Source organism: Mercenaria mercenaria, chromosome 4 (genome assembly GCF_021730395.1).
Source record: "Mercenaria mercenaria strain notata chromosome 4, MADL_Memer_1, whole genome shotgun sequence".
Taxonomy (NCBI): domain Eukaryota; kingdom Metazoa; phylum Mollusca; class Bivalvia; order Venerida; family Veneridae; genus Mercenaria; species Mercenaria mercenaria.
The window spans coordinates 18,115,128-18,132,378 of record NC_069364.1 but is presented as its reverse complement, the minus strand read 5'-3'; the positions used below and the strand labels follow the sequence as shown (position 1 = coordinate 18,132,378).

The window sequence follows — 17,251 nt, the reverse complement described above, 5'->3', positions numbered from 1 at the left end:
ATACCGAAACAGATTCTGACGGCACGGAAGGTGAGAATCCTCACCGACCATACACTTCCAACATGGCATTTCCACGATTTCTTTTGATCCAGTCAACAGACGAAACATTCAAAATGTCAAGCCTCTCGCCATTTATAATTGAAAAATTCATCGAAGGTATTGCTGGTGTACCGAAATCAGTCAAAAAACTGCGAACTGGTGATCTGCTTGTTGAAGTTGAGAAAGCCTCACATTCACGAAATTTACTTTCCTTAACTTCATTTTACAACCGGCCATGTAAGTGCATTGCACACCGTACTTTGAACACCTCAATGGGGGTCATTCGTTGTCCTGACCTTGCAGGGGTTTCGGAGACGGAGATTGTGCAAGGCCTTTCAGATCAACATGTCACTGCTGCTAGACGTATAAAAATCAAGCGATTAGGAAAAGAAATTCACACAAATACTATTATTCTTACATTTGGCACTCTGTTTCTTCTTTCAGTCGTAAAAGTTGGATACCTCATTACAAAAGTTACAACATATATTCCTAATCCTCTTCAATGCTATTATTGCTTTAAGTTTGGGCACAATGAGAAAAACTGCAAAGGCGATTACACTTGCCCAAAATGCGGACAGGATGGACATTCTCATGACCACGACACTTGTAGTCGTCCATTGCGTTGTGTGAACTGCAACGAGCCACATTCAGCCAAGCCTCGTGATTGCAAGACATGGAAAATCGAAAAGGAGGTTCTTCATGTCAAATTCACACAGGGCATTGGATTTCCAGAAGCAAGACAAATTGCCAATGCCAAATTTACATCTCCAACACTCGCACAAACTTACTCATCAATAACTAAATCTGTCTCTAGCAAATCAACACAGTGCATTGATGCCTGTACTCAAACAGATTCAGTGACTGCTCAACAAAATCCAACTCAAACTTCTGTACCAAATGAAAAGCCTAAAGTACCAGCAAAACCTTCAGAGGCATCTCAACTTCAAAAGGCAGCTGCCAAACCAACACTGCCACCAGCTATACAAAATGTTCCTAAGTATTCAGGTACGCCGTCGTCACGACAAAACGTTTCATCAAACACTAATCAACGTGGGGTGAGTCAAACACCCAAACAAAAAATTGACTTGAGAACTGATGGGTTTGGAAAGGGATCAAATGATCCCATACAAATCCATAACCGGTTCCCTCTTGATATGAACCGGTTGACGGGGGAAGATGATGACGATCCGCCATCATCTGCTCCGTCCAGTGTAACTATCACAAAGGAGATGAAGATCAAAAGGTTCCCACCTCCTGAGTCAATGCAACACTAATACTTTAAATTTCCAGTCGTTCAATTTTTGTTTACTATTGTAAATGGAAAGTAAAATTATCCAGTGGAATTGTCGCGGACTTAAAGCAAATTATGATGAAATTCTCCTTCTCTTATCAAAATATAATCCTTCGCTTATGTGCCTTAGCGAAACGTTTTTAAAGGAAATGGACAAAATAGCTTTCAAAAATTATTCCGTGTATAATTTCATAAATACTAACACTGATAGAGCTTCTGGTGGTACATCTATTATTATTAATAATGCATGTCCGCACAGGCAAATTGTTCTAAATACAAGTATTCAGTCAGTTGCAATTAATGTTACATTGCATCGACCAATTACTGTCTGTTCGATTTACATACCTCCCAAACTTAAACTAAATCTTGAAGAGCTTGATGGTCTTATAAAACAATTACCACAACCATTTTTGCTTCTGGGAGATTTGAATGGTCATCATGAATTTTGGGGCTGTTCTGACAGCAACAGAAGAGGACAAATTATTGAAACTTTTATTGAAAGAAATGCCCTATGTTTACTAAATGATCAATCAAAAACTTATCTTCATCCTGCAACAGGTAACTTTTCTTCGCTTGATTTGACAATTTGTCATCCGAACATCTTTCTTGATTTTGAATGGAAAGTACTGGATGACTTGCATGGTAGTGACCATTTTCCAATTTTTATTTCAAAAACTTCTAATCTGCCATCAGACCACCCTTCATATTTCAAATTTAATAAAGCTGACTGGAAGCAATTTGAAACGCTATGTAAAAATGATTTGACTTTGGAGAATTTTACTAACTTTTATGATCCTATTGATCGGTTTTCAGTTCTTCTGTCCGATATTGCTGACAAGTCCATTCCTAAAACTTCAAGAAATGGTAAACATAAAAATAAGCCTTGGAATAATGATGATTGTAAGACCGCTGTTCGAAAACGTAGAGCGGCCATTTAAAAATTCAATATACGGCCAACAAAAGAAAACCTACAATCAGTTAAGATTCTGAGAGCAAAAGCTCGCAGAACTATAAAACAAGCAAAGAAAAGATCATGGCATTCATACGTTTCAAAACTTAATTCTAGGTCATCGGTTAAGAAAGTCTGGGAAATGATTCGCAAAATAAGTGGAAAAGGAAAAACTTCAAATGTTTCCCATCTTACAAAATCAGACCAGTCTATTGCATCTATCAAGGAGGACATTGCCAATACACTTGGTGAAACTTTTTCAAAAACTCTTCATCAAACAATTATGATAAAAGATTTCAAAACATAAAATCAACTAAAGAAAGTAAATTTTAAATTTTGTTTCAAATAATGATGAAGATTATAATAAACCTTTTTCACTCACAGAATTGCTTGACTCTTTAGACAAATGTCACGATACTGCAGCTGGCCCAGACCAAATTCATTATCACCTTTTAAAACATTTACCAGAAGAATCATTAGACCTCCTACTTGAAATTTATAATATTACATGGAAAACTGGCATTTTTCCAGATTCCTGGAGAGAAGCTATAGTTATTCCAATACCAAAACCTGGGAAAGATAACACTAACCCCAGTAATTATAGACCGATTGCCCTTACCAGTTGTTTATGTAAAACTCTAGAACGTATGATAAATTCTAGACTAGTTTGGTATCTTGAATCTCAAGGCCTAATTACAAACTTTCAAAGCGGTTTTCGCAAGCAGCGCAGCACAACTGATCATCTTGTTCGACTGGAAATATGGTATAATGAATGATCTTAACGACTTAGGTTTAAAAGGTCGTCTTCCAACATTCATATCGCAATTTTTATCAGATCGCAATTTTAAAGTACGTGTTGGTTCTACCCTTTCTGACTCTTTTGAGCAAGAACAAGGAGTTCCACAAGGTTCTATTTTATCTGTCACACTTTTTAGCATCAAAATTAATAATATTGTGAAATTTTTGTCACCAGGGACAGATTGTTCATTATATGTTGATGATTTTCTAATATGTTATCGTTCAAAAAATATGCGTACGATTGAACGCCAATTACAGCAGTGTTTGAATAAAGTTCAAACTTGGGCCATGGAAAATGATTTAAGTAAAATGTGTAAAAAGATCCTTTGAAGCAAAGAATACAACCAAGAATAGTAATAACAGACTCCGTTTGAATGCGTCTTTTCATGAGAGGTAATGAAATGAGCAACACCTGTCACGCCCACTAGCACCGGCTTAAGCGGAACTCTGTTACACTTATGTTGAATGGACTCCCTGATCCAAAAGGACCAAAAGAATCCAAGTACGGGGAGACTTTTTGCAGCCGCCACACGGCACTTAAAGATTGCTCTTTTGATTGTTAATAAAACTTGTAAAAAGATCCTTTGGAAGCAAGGACCTGTTATTTTATTGTTATTAAGCGTAACATCGCATGTTGCGTTGTGTGTAAAGATTTGATAATTTTCATAAGGTGAACGTTATTGCAATTTGAAAAGTAAAATGTTCATGCATACTATTCATAGAAACAATTCTATAAAGATGGATTGGAATGTAAAATTGATATGCGGAGCGTACCAATCTTGTCTTTTAGTTACTAACTCTTAGCGACTTCACCGTTCATTACAATTACAGTTATTTCCGCGCATAACACAGAAAATAAATGGTTTGGTAATATATGTACGATTTTCATTATAGTTAGAAATGAAAGGTAATATCCCTTAAATTATTACTGAACAGTAAATATCCACATTCTGTTTATATTTTCTCTGATTCTGTCAGGTCTCTACTGAACAAAATATATTATATCCACCTTTAAACATATTTTTGATATCACTTTTGTTTTAAACTATGGTCATGCCTATTTCCATTTAAATATCTTTTGGTTAATTTGATAAAGCAGATTTACGGACAGCAGGGTCGTGAGTTCGATCCCCGTGTGAGGCATATGTTCTCCATGACGATTTGAGGAAAGAGATTGTATCTGAAAGCATTCATCTTCCATCGCTGATTCATGTGTTGAAGTTGACAGTTACTTGCAGAGAACAGGTTTGTACTTGCACATAATTCAGTACCAATGGTTAGGTCAAACACCAGCCATAAAATAACTGATATACTATTTAAATATGGCGTTACACCCTATAAAACAAACAAACAAACAAACAAATAAACAGGTTGTGCCATTTGGTAACTTACTCCAAGCGACATCAGTGTTTATAACAGTTAAAATTATATCCACGCTGAACAAACGGAATTTTACGAAATATAACGGACAATGCATTTCAATTTAAGTGTTTTTCTCGGTTAGATAGATGGGAAGATGTACACTCCTCAATTCTATTTGTCGGAATAAGGCACTTAATCTTGAACGTTTCATTCCTTGTGCAGCAAAGAAGTCTATAAATCGCGAAACACGATAACACGATAACATTCCCTTTTTTCTACATATAATTCCGCCCCACCGATAAAAAGTCAGCAAGATTTCAGATGTGATATTTAAAAACAGTGTTTTCTGGATCTATAAGGAAAGTATATAATAATTTCTTGAAAATAACTTGCACACCGCATTTTCGCATATAATAAATGATAATTTATGCATTGCCATACTCTATATGACAGCTTGAAAAGGACCCAAGAGAAACGCTGTACGGCCTCTATAACTAAATGGAACGTATGTGATTCTGTGGATAAAGAATAGGGTGTCAAGTTAGTTCAGTTAGGATTAATTTAGGTGCTGAATGTTACATAGAAATAGACAAAAATGACAGATACAGAACAATCAAAGAGTTAATATTTTCTTAAATAAAAGAAATGAAGGTATTCAATCTATCTATAGGCACAGTATTAAATCAACTGCGCTTAAAGTAGCATCAATTGAAATACATTATCCACAATAATGAAAACAATTCCCTCTTCATCTAAATTTACATGTAAACAAAAATGACGATGTTATTACTACTGCACAGTATTGCAGGCGTAACATTATATCACTATAATAAGACCAGACAATAAAGGTCCAGCTGAACTAAGTATTTAAGTGCAAATGTTCCTGTGCTGAATGAATTGTTCCCATGTCAAAATATAGAGTTTTTTTTCATTTCTGTTTCCAAGGACGATATTAACAGCGAGGTTTCACTTTACTCTGATATTAAAATATTAAAATTTAGCTATGAAGAATTTTGAATGTAAATGTTACCATATTAAATATGGCTGAGACGTAAAAATAGATATATATCCACCCTTTTCACATGTTAAATAAATATCATATAACAATCTTATTGGGATAATGTGCAAAAACGGTGGTTCCGAGGATGGAGTAATTCTTATATTGGTATTTACATAATATGATCACTATCTGAACCGGCTAAATAACTGATTATTACTATAAATTCTTAAAATGTTTCGACTTACCATTCAAAAAAGCGTTTAAAAATTGCTAGAGAAAAGGTTTAACCTTTGCCTGGGCAAGGAAACACTTTTAGATCGACGTCAAGCAGTGTTTGCGTATACTAGATCTAATTCCAGTTAGGCAATAAGGTATGTTTTATAGTAAGGCAGAACTAAAACAGAAGTGATTTGTAATAAATTTTAAAATAAACAGTACTATTGATAGATAAGTAACATTTTGATTAAAAATTTATGGATTCCTATTTTAACATACGAAAGGTCAAATGCAATCTGTTTTAGATTGTTTCCAAATAATATTTAATGATTTCTTAATATGGGATTTCCAATCTTTTTACACTTCGCAACCGTGACGTATTTCTGGGAATACATGTAATACTAAGCCTTTATTAGTTACTTAAATAACATTTAAAGAGATGCCTAATTATTAATTTATAAAATAATTCGAAATGCTTTATTACGTGGTTTATTCTGCGTGTGTCTGTTAGAATTTACTCTACAATCATGTTGAAATAATCCAAAATATTGTACATTTTATTTCATAAATCCACAACATGCATAATACATACAATATACAATTAATTTATTTTTGATAATCACGGACCCTGTAATTGCTTAAAAATACCAATTTTACTGTTTTACTGTTGTTTGTTTAGTCTGAATACGTTTGATAAAGCGGTGTACATATACGACACAGAAATAAAATTTTTGATGTAAGTGGCACGTCTTTTATACAATGGATTGTGGTAAAAAGATATATACTTATATGTTTATATAATCGTTTCTGATTTTCAATTATCAAGGATGAAGGGTGCTTTGTCACCAAGATCATATCAAACTACTTATACTTAAATGTTTACATGCTCTGTCATTTCAGTTAAAAGTTTTAAACAGATATAAATTAAATGACCCTCTATAGGTAATCATATTATTAAAAGAAGAAGAAAAATAAGGACATCGAACAGTTTTCAGCTATATAAAAGCTTCCAATAAGGAGTGGTGGGATGGGGGTTTGGGGGATGGGGGGGGGGGGGGGGGGGGGGAAGGGTCGTGCCTCCATAGCAACGCATTTTCTCCTATGTTAAGGCAACTACATATGATAACGTAATGTGACACTGACTGAGCACGTATACATATTTAACACAAATGAATGTAACTGGTAAAATATGGACGTTACAAATTGATACAAACATACATGAAGAAAGGACACAGCAGGTCGCCGCACTGGAATGATGAGTACAGGATTGTAAACTAGATGTTGGTAAAACACTTTATTCTTTGACCCCTTCAATTTTCTGTGCTACAAAACTTTGTAAAGAAAGCTTAAACTTAATGATATTTGATCCCATATGTGACCTTGATTTTGGGATAGAGGCCTCGAAGGGGCCTCCGTGGCCGAGTGGTTAAGGTCGCTGACTTCAAATCACTTGCCCCTCATCGATGATCTCAAGCCTCACTCGGGGCATTGAATTCTTCATACGAGGAAGCCATCTAGCTGGCTAACGGAAGGTCGGTGGTTCTAACCGGGAATCCGCTCGTGATTGAAATAATGCACAGAAGGGCGCCTGGTGTCTTCCTCACCATCAAAGCTGGAAAGTCGCCATATGACATATAATTTTGTCGGTGCGACGTTAAACCCTACAAAATAAAAAAAATAAAGAGGCATGGAGTTTGCGTGCTACACTCCATCTCAATGAAAACATTTCTGCAAAAATAAAATATATTGCTTCATGCAGATCAAAGTAACGCCCAAGTTAGGATCTGTCATGACCTTTTACCCAAAATTGTGAATTTGACATTTGAGATACCTGGTGTTTGCGCGCGACACTCTTTTTCATTGAAGTTTACATTTAGGCCATCATTTCTCCATGCATATTAATGTTATTGTTCGGTCGAAATCGGACAGACAGGCATACGGACGCATGCACACCTAACATATATTTTGACATCTTTTTTGAGCTCACAGGAAGAGAGCAAAATTAAAAATTACTCCCTAAAGGTGAAGCCCTTAACAGTAGCCACAAGAACATATTTTAAAACGGCGAGAAAATGGTGAGAAATAATGGTCAGAAATGGTTGTGAAAGTTTTACGACGTTTGAAAATTACATCAACTTGAAAATCATTGTAGTGATGTGAACTGTTATTAGTGGGGAGATGTATAGCTAGAAAGGACGCAGTGGTATCCGTTTTGTTAGACTTATTTACACGAAGCTTTCTAGGATAAATATTACCAATGTATAATGTATCGTCCTGATAGCGTGAATTGCTGTTTAAGGTGTTGAAAATCTGACTGCTAATCAGGCGATAAGCTTAGCATAGTCTCTTTCATAGTTTGCATCACTAAGTGCGCAATATGTTCCTATGGGAATACTAATAGCAATAACCTGTATGAAACCAGCATTCCTGACTAAATCATTTCCAAACATAAAAGTAAGGGGTCTTACAAACAAAGTCATAATTCCACATAATGCTTTCGAATATAAAGTACGAATTATTTCATCTTCAGTAATATCAAAATTGCCGGAGATTATGATACAGATTCCTTGCCAGATATGTTTTGTTTACTGGTCCATAGTTTGTGCTATATGACTTGTCTATACCTAACACATTTTACTGGACTGAAAAGTTAAAAATTTAAAAGAAAATTGTAATGATTATGATGTCAGTTAATAAAACATTTATTGATTGGCTTGCCGGTCAATACTCAAAACTATTGTCTTTTGCCCAAAGATATTTGTAAAGTGTACAGTGCATGAAAAAAGCATAAACATGTGTATTGTTTACACAAGGCAAGCCGAGAACCTTTAAAGATCGAATATAAGAGATATGTATTGCTTTCATCTTTTGTATGCACGCTTAACCTATAGGATTGGATTGTAAAAAATCAATTCTTAGGTTGACCGTGAGTTCGCAGCGTCTGAAAAATATTTTGCAAATTCTTACAATTTCAAGTTTTCAGGAAAAACAACGATTTAAAAGAATCACTGCAGAAATTTGCCAGTGAAAAAAAAAAAAGATTTCGAAAACAAATGGACCCTGTTACACACAAATACTTAATATGGGGTCATAACAGTTTGCTTTGTTGAATTATTTACAAATTATGCCATAAGCTCAATTGGAATGTTAGCTTTCTATTTAGGCTGCCAATGTTAGGGATTTTTTTCACATCAGCAATTGAACGGAATATATTCTATTACTTTCTGTTCAAATGTGAAGTCTAGAAGGACAAATGATGCATACATAATTTTGGAGTAATTGCTTTCTATTAAAACACATTTGTAATAGATTACAGTTTAATGAGGCCCGTGTCGCGGTACTGGTTTCAGGGGAAATAACTTGAAAAACCTTCTGATTGGAAAAAATACACACTGAGAGGGCGGTTTGGAACGGTCAGTCAACCTCTGTGGAGTTTAAATTGGTTAATGATGAGCATTGCTCTTAGTCCTCATCATATTCCGTAGATACAGGACAGTGTAACTAAAAGTTATCCCTTAAAGATGAATCTCTTACCCACGTAACAATAACATACAGAATGCGATTGAAAATGTATAAAAAGTAAGCTTTAAAAACAAAATAATATACAGGAGACAGATTATCAAAATAGAAAAATTGGAAACTAAACAGGTCGCTCAACACGACAAAAACGAAAATGTTGAAGGCTCGGTTTGTCTCAATACAGTTCCGTATTTTAATCAAGATACAATTGGAACATTTCCAAAACCCATTTCAGTCGTTTTACGAATATAGGATACTAGTATGTCACACAGCTGCAGTGGAACCATAGCAAACCACAATATGCATGTATATGCCATATTGTTATGAAGAAATACTTTCCAAAGAGATGTTTGTATTTGAAAACATAAGTACTGTATAAAATAAACGTATACTTACAAAGTTATGAACGTTTATAATATTTCGTTACATTCACTATCTAGGTTTGTATGTTACACATAAATATAATAAACTTAGTGAATGACTGCTTAATGAAATCTCACAGAACATCGCTGACAACATAAGAGTGCTTTATTCCAGTTCAATTTCTCAAATCGGTGAAAGGTTTCTTTAATTAAAGTAACAATTTATCATTAACAATATCACTTAAAATGACGAAGTGACCTATTATCGCATACTCTCCGAAACTTCGTTTACAGTTTTGTTTGCTACCGGTCAATTTATAGTTCTCCGTTCGTTATTTCATCTCGAGCGGGCATCTAGGTAAAACCACCGACCTTCCGTAAGCCAGGTGGATGGCTTCCTAGGTGAGGGGCAAGTGATTAAGTCAGCAACCTTATCCATTCGGTCACGGAGGCCCTACAAGTTTATACAAGTTTTGACATTTGGCATATTTATGAATCTTAAAAATCTCCAAAATTTGATATTACCTTACTCTTAATGGTATATTAATCAGTAATATACATGCAGTAAGTTAATGATACCGGTATACAACTGCTAAAAATAGTGTTTTGTTTTCATGCAAGATCAAATATCTTTCTCTTTGAACACGAGATAAATATACTCTGTAAAGGTGTAAATGTACTTCTCGATACAGAATGAAGCGCAATTTTCATTGCACGTTTAAAAAACTCATTTCATTATCAACTTTGTGAAAGATTGAATTCACAACAGGTTATAAGATGAAGCGTTTGATCATTTTCTACCGTAAAGTTTTTTGAGATAAGACAGATGAAGTCTTTCTCAAAACTTGCCATAAACACTCTGTTACCGCTTTGTTCTGATTTAATAATCTTAGGGTACAAATTTATTGCCTTTTATGCATGTATAAATGTTACAAAAATACGACCGCGTGAGAGATAACAAATGAAAAAGTGAATATAAGCACGGAATTTAAAGAAACGAAACACAATTAAAGTTTAGAATCAATAACAATGGAGGTGCTCGTAATATGGATACTACTTAACGGTAAGTCACAAATAAAACTGAAAAAATGTATTTCATTATTATGGTATCAAAAATTTAATTCATGTAATCTTTCTTTTCCAAAATCGAAAGCAAAAAGTGCACTGTTTTTCGATGTTTCGGAAAACAATGTTTTACGTGGTCCAATCATATCAATACAACAAAATCGTATTTTTCTGTGCTCTGTAGTCTAAAAATGAATTCAATATTTTTGTTGACAATAACTTCTTAATAAATATAAGTAATGGAGATAAATCTACAACTATAAGAAATAGAAAGTGACTATGGGAAACATATGGACATATTTTCACATGGGAGTTTCCCGTGGGCAAATCGTTATCTCAAATTTTAGCTAAAAATAAGTCCACGTAATTGCATTAAGCTAAGACTATTTCATTGATTATTACGTAAAATATGAAGAAATAGAAAAAATTAAATTCTAAATGGGAAAGCATTGACTGGGAAATCCCATGGAAAATAAAAAATCCAAGTGGAACACTTTTTAAAACCGCTAAGAATGTAGAGATTCAATCAAAAATGTTTACTGTGGTTTGTATATGGTATAAATATTGAATATAATGTATTTTTAAATATTTAAAAATAAAACTATCCTATGAGAATTTTCATGGGAAATCTGCATTCTGTTGGAAAAAGGTTCTCATATGTTTCACGTTTGAAAACAAACCCCTATTAGAAATCATGTTTTCCCATGAAAAATGCTCACATTCCCATGAGAAAACGCCATTTTCCTCGGGGAAGTTATTTTTCTTTAGTTATTACTACTTTAAAGCTGCTATACAATTGAACTTAGAACTATGAAATAAATAAAAATAACAGAAAGCCTTTACTTTGACACTTGTTGACGTGGCAAAAATAATTTGGCGGCAGTTGTAGGAATAACGCATATTATACGTGCTATTACATCTGGAGAATCCCAAGGGATTTGTTAGATAAGTGTTGTTTTGGTAACAACAGATTGCGAGAGATTCACCAGAGGCTATAACAGGAAACCAACAGGCATTACCTTAGACTAGCCAATAGACATATAACAAATAAAATAAAATAAAATTTAAATTTAATTACTTAGGAGTCAAAAGCGTATCTGTTTAGAGATTTACCTGGAGATTGGCTTCATCCAGAAAAGAAAATATGACTGAAAAAGATATATTATAGTCTAGAAACTAGTCTAACTTTAACGTTAATCTAGATTGAAAGTGTTAAACGCTTAATTAAATAAGTATTGTGTCAATAAGCATTCAAACTTGTGTATGGCTTTTCAAGACGAGTAGCGTCTTTTGTTCTCAAAAAATTACTATCTTTCTATAAAGCCATTCAATACAATATTTATGAATATGTGAATGCAAATTAATTACGTCTAGGCGGATAGATGTACAGAGTGGACAACATTGCTTGTATTAACACTCTTTCTTTTCTTTCAGAATGTTTGATGTCAGCAACATGTCATTCATCAACTCTATGTTTTCAACAGCGACCAAAAGTAGACGACAGTAAAATTTGCGAGCAAGAGTCTGACAAATTATCATGTAATGAAGACGAGGTTATAAAGATCAACAATGTTCGTTATGCAAGGAACGACAACTCTGGTAAGGGAACCTGCGATCATTGCTCTGGGAAATTCACTACAGCAGACTGGCAAATAAGTTTAACCTCGTTCAAATCCAAAATATACCAATATTGTTCAAAGCAGAATAAATGTTTATTAAACGATGTTGCAAAGCCAAGCACAACAGAAAGCGACAAAGAATATCTATGGCAAGCCATCATAACATACGATTGCATTAACACAGGTAATGTCATTTTATATAGAAATGTGTAATACTGCTCTTAGTTTGTCTGCTTTCAGTGCTTCTACTAGGGTTTTAAAGATACTTTAAAGAAACATTAAACGTCTCATGCAGTAGGAGAAAATGTTGCTATCTGATTACTAATTTTGTTGAAAGCTAAAGTTCTCATCCACCACTTGAAAACATAAACCAGCTCTTTAATATATCTGCTGTCAAAAGACATTAAAACTATTAAAAATACTAAAGATTGCACAAAAAGAAGAACATAACTGCGCAGTGTATGAAGAATAATATCGATCAAGGAAACCCGAAATATGTTACTATTATAAAACCTTAATACAATGCACGCCATTTGTCAACAACGGGAAATTCCGCAATAACGTCATACTACAGGGAAACCCTCATTTTTTTCAAACTTTTTATCGATAAAACGTTAATTGTAGCTGCAGTTGAGAGCAGTTGTCTTCATTTAGTTAATACTTGAAAAGAAAACGAAAGTAATGCAATTTTGTTAAAATTTAAAAAGGTTCCGTCTACAACCGTATACAACAGAAATTGTCACGGAAAATGACGGCGTTGTACGAACATTACCGATTGCGTTATGGATCTAAATCCTTAACTCCCATATACTTTTACCTTAATGTTTAAGGAAATTTTGTACATTACTGTTTTGTTTAAATAAAAACCATCAAAAATAATTTTGAAATAAATGTCGTAAGATAACTTAGAGGTAGTTCCAAAATAGTAAAAATTATTGATATTAACGTTCAGTTGCGCCGGTTCCTGTTATTTCTATACATCGATTAATAGTGTAATACGTTACAAGAAATGTTTATAATTCTTTGTTTCATAGTCAATACACCTATGAATAATAAATAACCTGTAGCAGTCATTTATATATATATCAATCCATTAATGTTTTTGTTTTGTGCAGGTTTGTTCAAAGATATTTGTTCATCATGGGAGAAGACACTGAAGTACGAGTCGTTATATATCACGTATAATGCCACGGAGGCTGTTCTGGGATATTGTAGCTGTATAATTAAAGGGGCGGCGATCGCATTCATTGTTGATTACAGACCATATCACATCTGTTCTGATACAACATTCATTGTTGATGGTAAACTGTTGACCACGTGTTCACAAGGAGGTCACCCTTCAATATTTAATGAACCTATAAGCTATTCTCGCGATGGTATTAATTTAACGGTTTTATTTTCAAAATCTCCTCCCCAGATGTTTTGGCTTAGAATTACAGGTAAAGTATATTTTGATGTATTATTATTTCTTTCATACCTGAAAAGACATACATGTAATATCTGATAGTCTAGTACTAATCTCTATACAGATGTTATAAGGTTTTGACATTATGATTACATTTACAACAAGCAACTGCAGTCATATACATTAGAACTTTCTTTTTATAAATGTGCTTACATTTCCTCCTATAAAATTTCTTACCAGCAATTGTCAAACGAAAACCTATATTTCCATACCTAGCATATATAACTTACATGTTTGGTTTTCGCAAGGATTACATTCCAACTTACTGTTTAATGACACGATGGTTTTGACGTTATAGATAGTTTAAATAAAATTCAAATATCAAAACACCCATCGAGTTACCATGTAGAATATATTTTGAATAATAAAAAGACGTAACCAGAACTCGATCTGAAACTTAACGACGTAATTTCTGTTAACGGACGTTGATAACCCGCCCACTGTTTAAAGATGTTCATTAAGAAAAGCAACGAAACATTAACAAAAACAAAAAAGAATAACTTATTTATCAAAACGAATCTAGTCGGTGAGATAAATTCATTACGCGGTTTTACCAAAAATGCGATATACTTTGCCTTCGCTGTAGCCCCATACGCAATTTACCAGTTTTGTGTAATCCATATCCTGATCTGAAAATTGCATATTTTCATTAAGCGGGGCAATATTGGCGTAACGCGGACATATATATTTTGGCGTCATACAGGCGCCGAGAAAGAATGCTATCACCATTGGTCTAATATTCTATATCAAAAACATTTGAGTAGTGAAAAGATGAACACCTAATTCACACATTTTGATAACAGTTATTATGCATCGCAGAGTAACTTACTAGACATCTACATAATTCTTAGTTATTCTAATAGTTGTGTTACTTCCAGTGCTTTAATACTGTTAAGACATACTATTTATGGCGCTATGAAAACGTCCATAGCCATTTCATCTAGTTGTTTACATAAGAGACATATTAGAAAGGAATTAAGACATTACAGGAATATGATTTGATAAATCTAAACACTTCAAGTCGGTTTTACATCATGTCTAATAATTTACTCGGACTACAAAGGCGTGTAAACAATTCGTTTTGTTAAGGCATATTAAGGGATGGGTCTTATTTTAATTCTTAATTAGTAAAATACACATAGTATGACTAAAAGTAAAACGCATATATTGATCAAATCTTTTTATATATATGACAAGCCTTTGCGCATGTTCACTGCTATGCCGAAAGACAAGTGACAAGATCGACTGCCACAATTCTAACAAATTCAGAAGCTACATTAACAACGACAACAACAACATCACGAAATCAACAGACAGAAATATTCATATCTGGTTCTGCAAACACAGTGATGACAACAGAAAAGAGATTGTCTCAGAAAGGTCTGTTTAGTGTTTTCTTGAATAATAACTGGCCGTCTTATGTAGAAGAACCAGCTTTGTTTGAACAAAAGCTTGTGTAGGGCATTCTTTGATACATCTCTGCATATGAATAAAGAAAACTTTTAATTAATTTACTGAATTTATTTAACATGAAGCTTTATTAGACATTTTTTCTAGAAACTAGATAAAAGACGCATCAATGTTCCAAGTCAACGAGAATGGTAGGTTCAGCGGTCTGATACAGAATTTTGCCACATTTTTATGCTATCCGTTGCAATATATCATTTACATACATCGTCGTAATATAAAAGACTGTGTACAAATCTGCTTGATAAGTGTTGATTTGATAGCGCAATGGCACCGTCCCAAAAAAAAAAGCCCTCTGACAATTTGAACCATGAATAAGCAGTATTAATTTATGACCGCTACCAACTAAAATTTATTTTTATCTTTAATTGATTTCTTCTCTAATTGATAAACTGTAAAGATATATTTTCATATTTGCAGATGACATTGACGGTAGTGAAATTCCCGTTTTAGCCATAGTTGTCGGAATTGTATGTTTGACGGCTCTTGTTGTTGCGGGAATCCTGACGTATATTTTCTGTAAAAGGTAGAGACTAAAATATTGACAGTCGTATGTTTTAAAGTGAATTATTATCAAAATAATGTAAGGCATGTATAAAAGAAAAGTACAAATATACTAGTATTTCCCGTATCGTAATTAAAATAATTTAATGGCATATCTTACGAAATAGATAAAACAATTTGATGCTTTTGGAGGTAAATTTTAGGAGAATGATAATTCTATCAATGATAACAGAAAAAGATAAAATTTTATCTTATTCTAGAGTATACATTTTCAGGAGAGCATGCAGACTTGCTCAAAAGAAGCACAAGCGCAATGGATTCAATGCAGTTCATTTTAAAGCTGAAAAGACAGGCAAACCGACAATTTCAATTATCATGAATGATGTATTGTACCAAGATGCTGAAGATATAACTAATTCAAATTCGGCTTTCAATAATCAAGAAACAACCGCATACTCTGATTATTTAGAACCAGTCCAAGCGATTGCAGACGGCTCGAAGGCAAATGATAACATAGAGAATACAAATACTGCTTTGTATGAAAACATAGCTAATGACAACGAAAAACAATGCAGTATGAAATTAGCAACAAAAGAGAACGAATGCAAATGCAAATGCAAGTACACACAAGTGATTAAAGACAGAAAGAATAATGGTGTGTATAATTCTGTCACTGAAATAGATGATTATTCACATATACGTGGTTTCAAGAACAATTCTGTGCCAAAATGTACGGATGATTACGCACATACTAAAATCCGTCAAGAGAGCAAAAGTTCACAGGAACTTGATATATACAGTCATTTTAACAAAGAAGATATTTCCAACAGTGGTGACTGCCAGTCTGTTCAAGAGAATAACGAAAACGACGAAATAAATGAATATGACCACCTTGAAAATTACTCGAATGCATGAAAATTATTGCAATAGAATTTAACAGCATGCGGATATAATTATAGGTTATTAGCTTTGTATCGGAAAATATGCACGACTTCTTCAGCGGAAATGTGCCAAATTGTACGGATGATTGCGCACATACTAAAATCCGTCAAGAGAATAAAAGTTTACAGGAACTTTCAGTTTATATATACAGTCATTTAAACAAAGAAGGTATTTTCAACAGTGGTGAATGCCAGTCTGTTCAAGAGAATAACGAAAACGACGAAATAAATGAATATGACCACCTTGAAAATTCTTCCGCTGAATAACGAGTGCATATTTCCCGATGCAAAGATAATAACTTTTTTATTACATACGCATCTACACGTAAAAATATAATGTAAATATCATAAATATGTTAAATAGCCTGAAAACGATTGACAATACTGATTTAAAAAGAAAAAATAGTGCAACAACACACACTGAATTACGTCATGCACCCGAAATGAAATTCTGGTGTCAGTGTATGGAAAAATATTGACGTTTCCTGTACCAGTGTAGAGGAATAGAAACAAGTATATGATAATGATCTGTATGGAACTATTGGTGATAACTTGTAATGCTATGCTCATTAAGTTTCACTGTTGAATTGCGTTACAATTTCATGAACATATAATCTGATACGAGGGTCATTCTAAAAATAATGATAATCCTGA

General features: G+C 33.7%; 1 protein-coding gene across 1 annotated transcript; it reads left to right on the top strand.

Moving 5' to 3' along the window:
• Nucleotides 1–10,450: 10,450 nt before the first annotated feature.
• On the top strand, nucleotides 10,451–17,251 carry LOC123551095 (uncharacterized). The gene is made up of 6 exons (XM_045339784.2): nucleotides 10,451–10,599; nucleotides 12,036–12,404; nucleotides 13,336–13,659; nucleotides 14,883–15,065; nucleotides 15,573–15,678; nucleotides 15,932–17,251. The coding sequence occupies exons 1-6, from the start codon at nucleotides 10,566–10,568 to the stop codon at nucleotides 16,569–16,571; spliced, it is 1,656 nt and encodes a 551-aa protein (XP_045195719.2). The 5' UTR covers nucleotides 10,451–10,565; the 3' UTR covers nucleotides 16,572–17,251.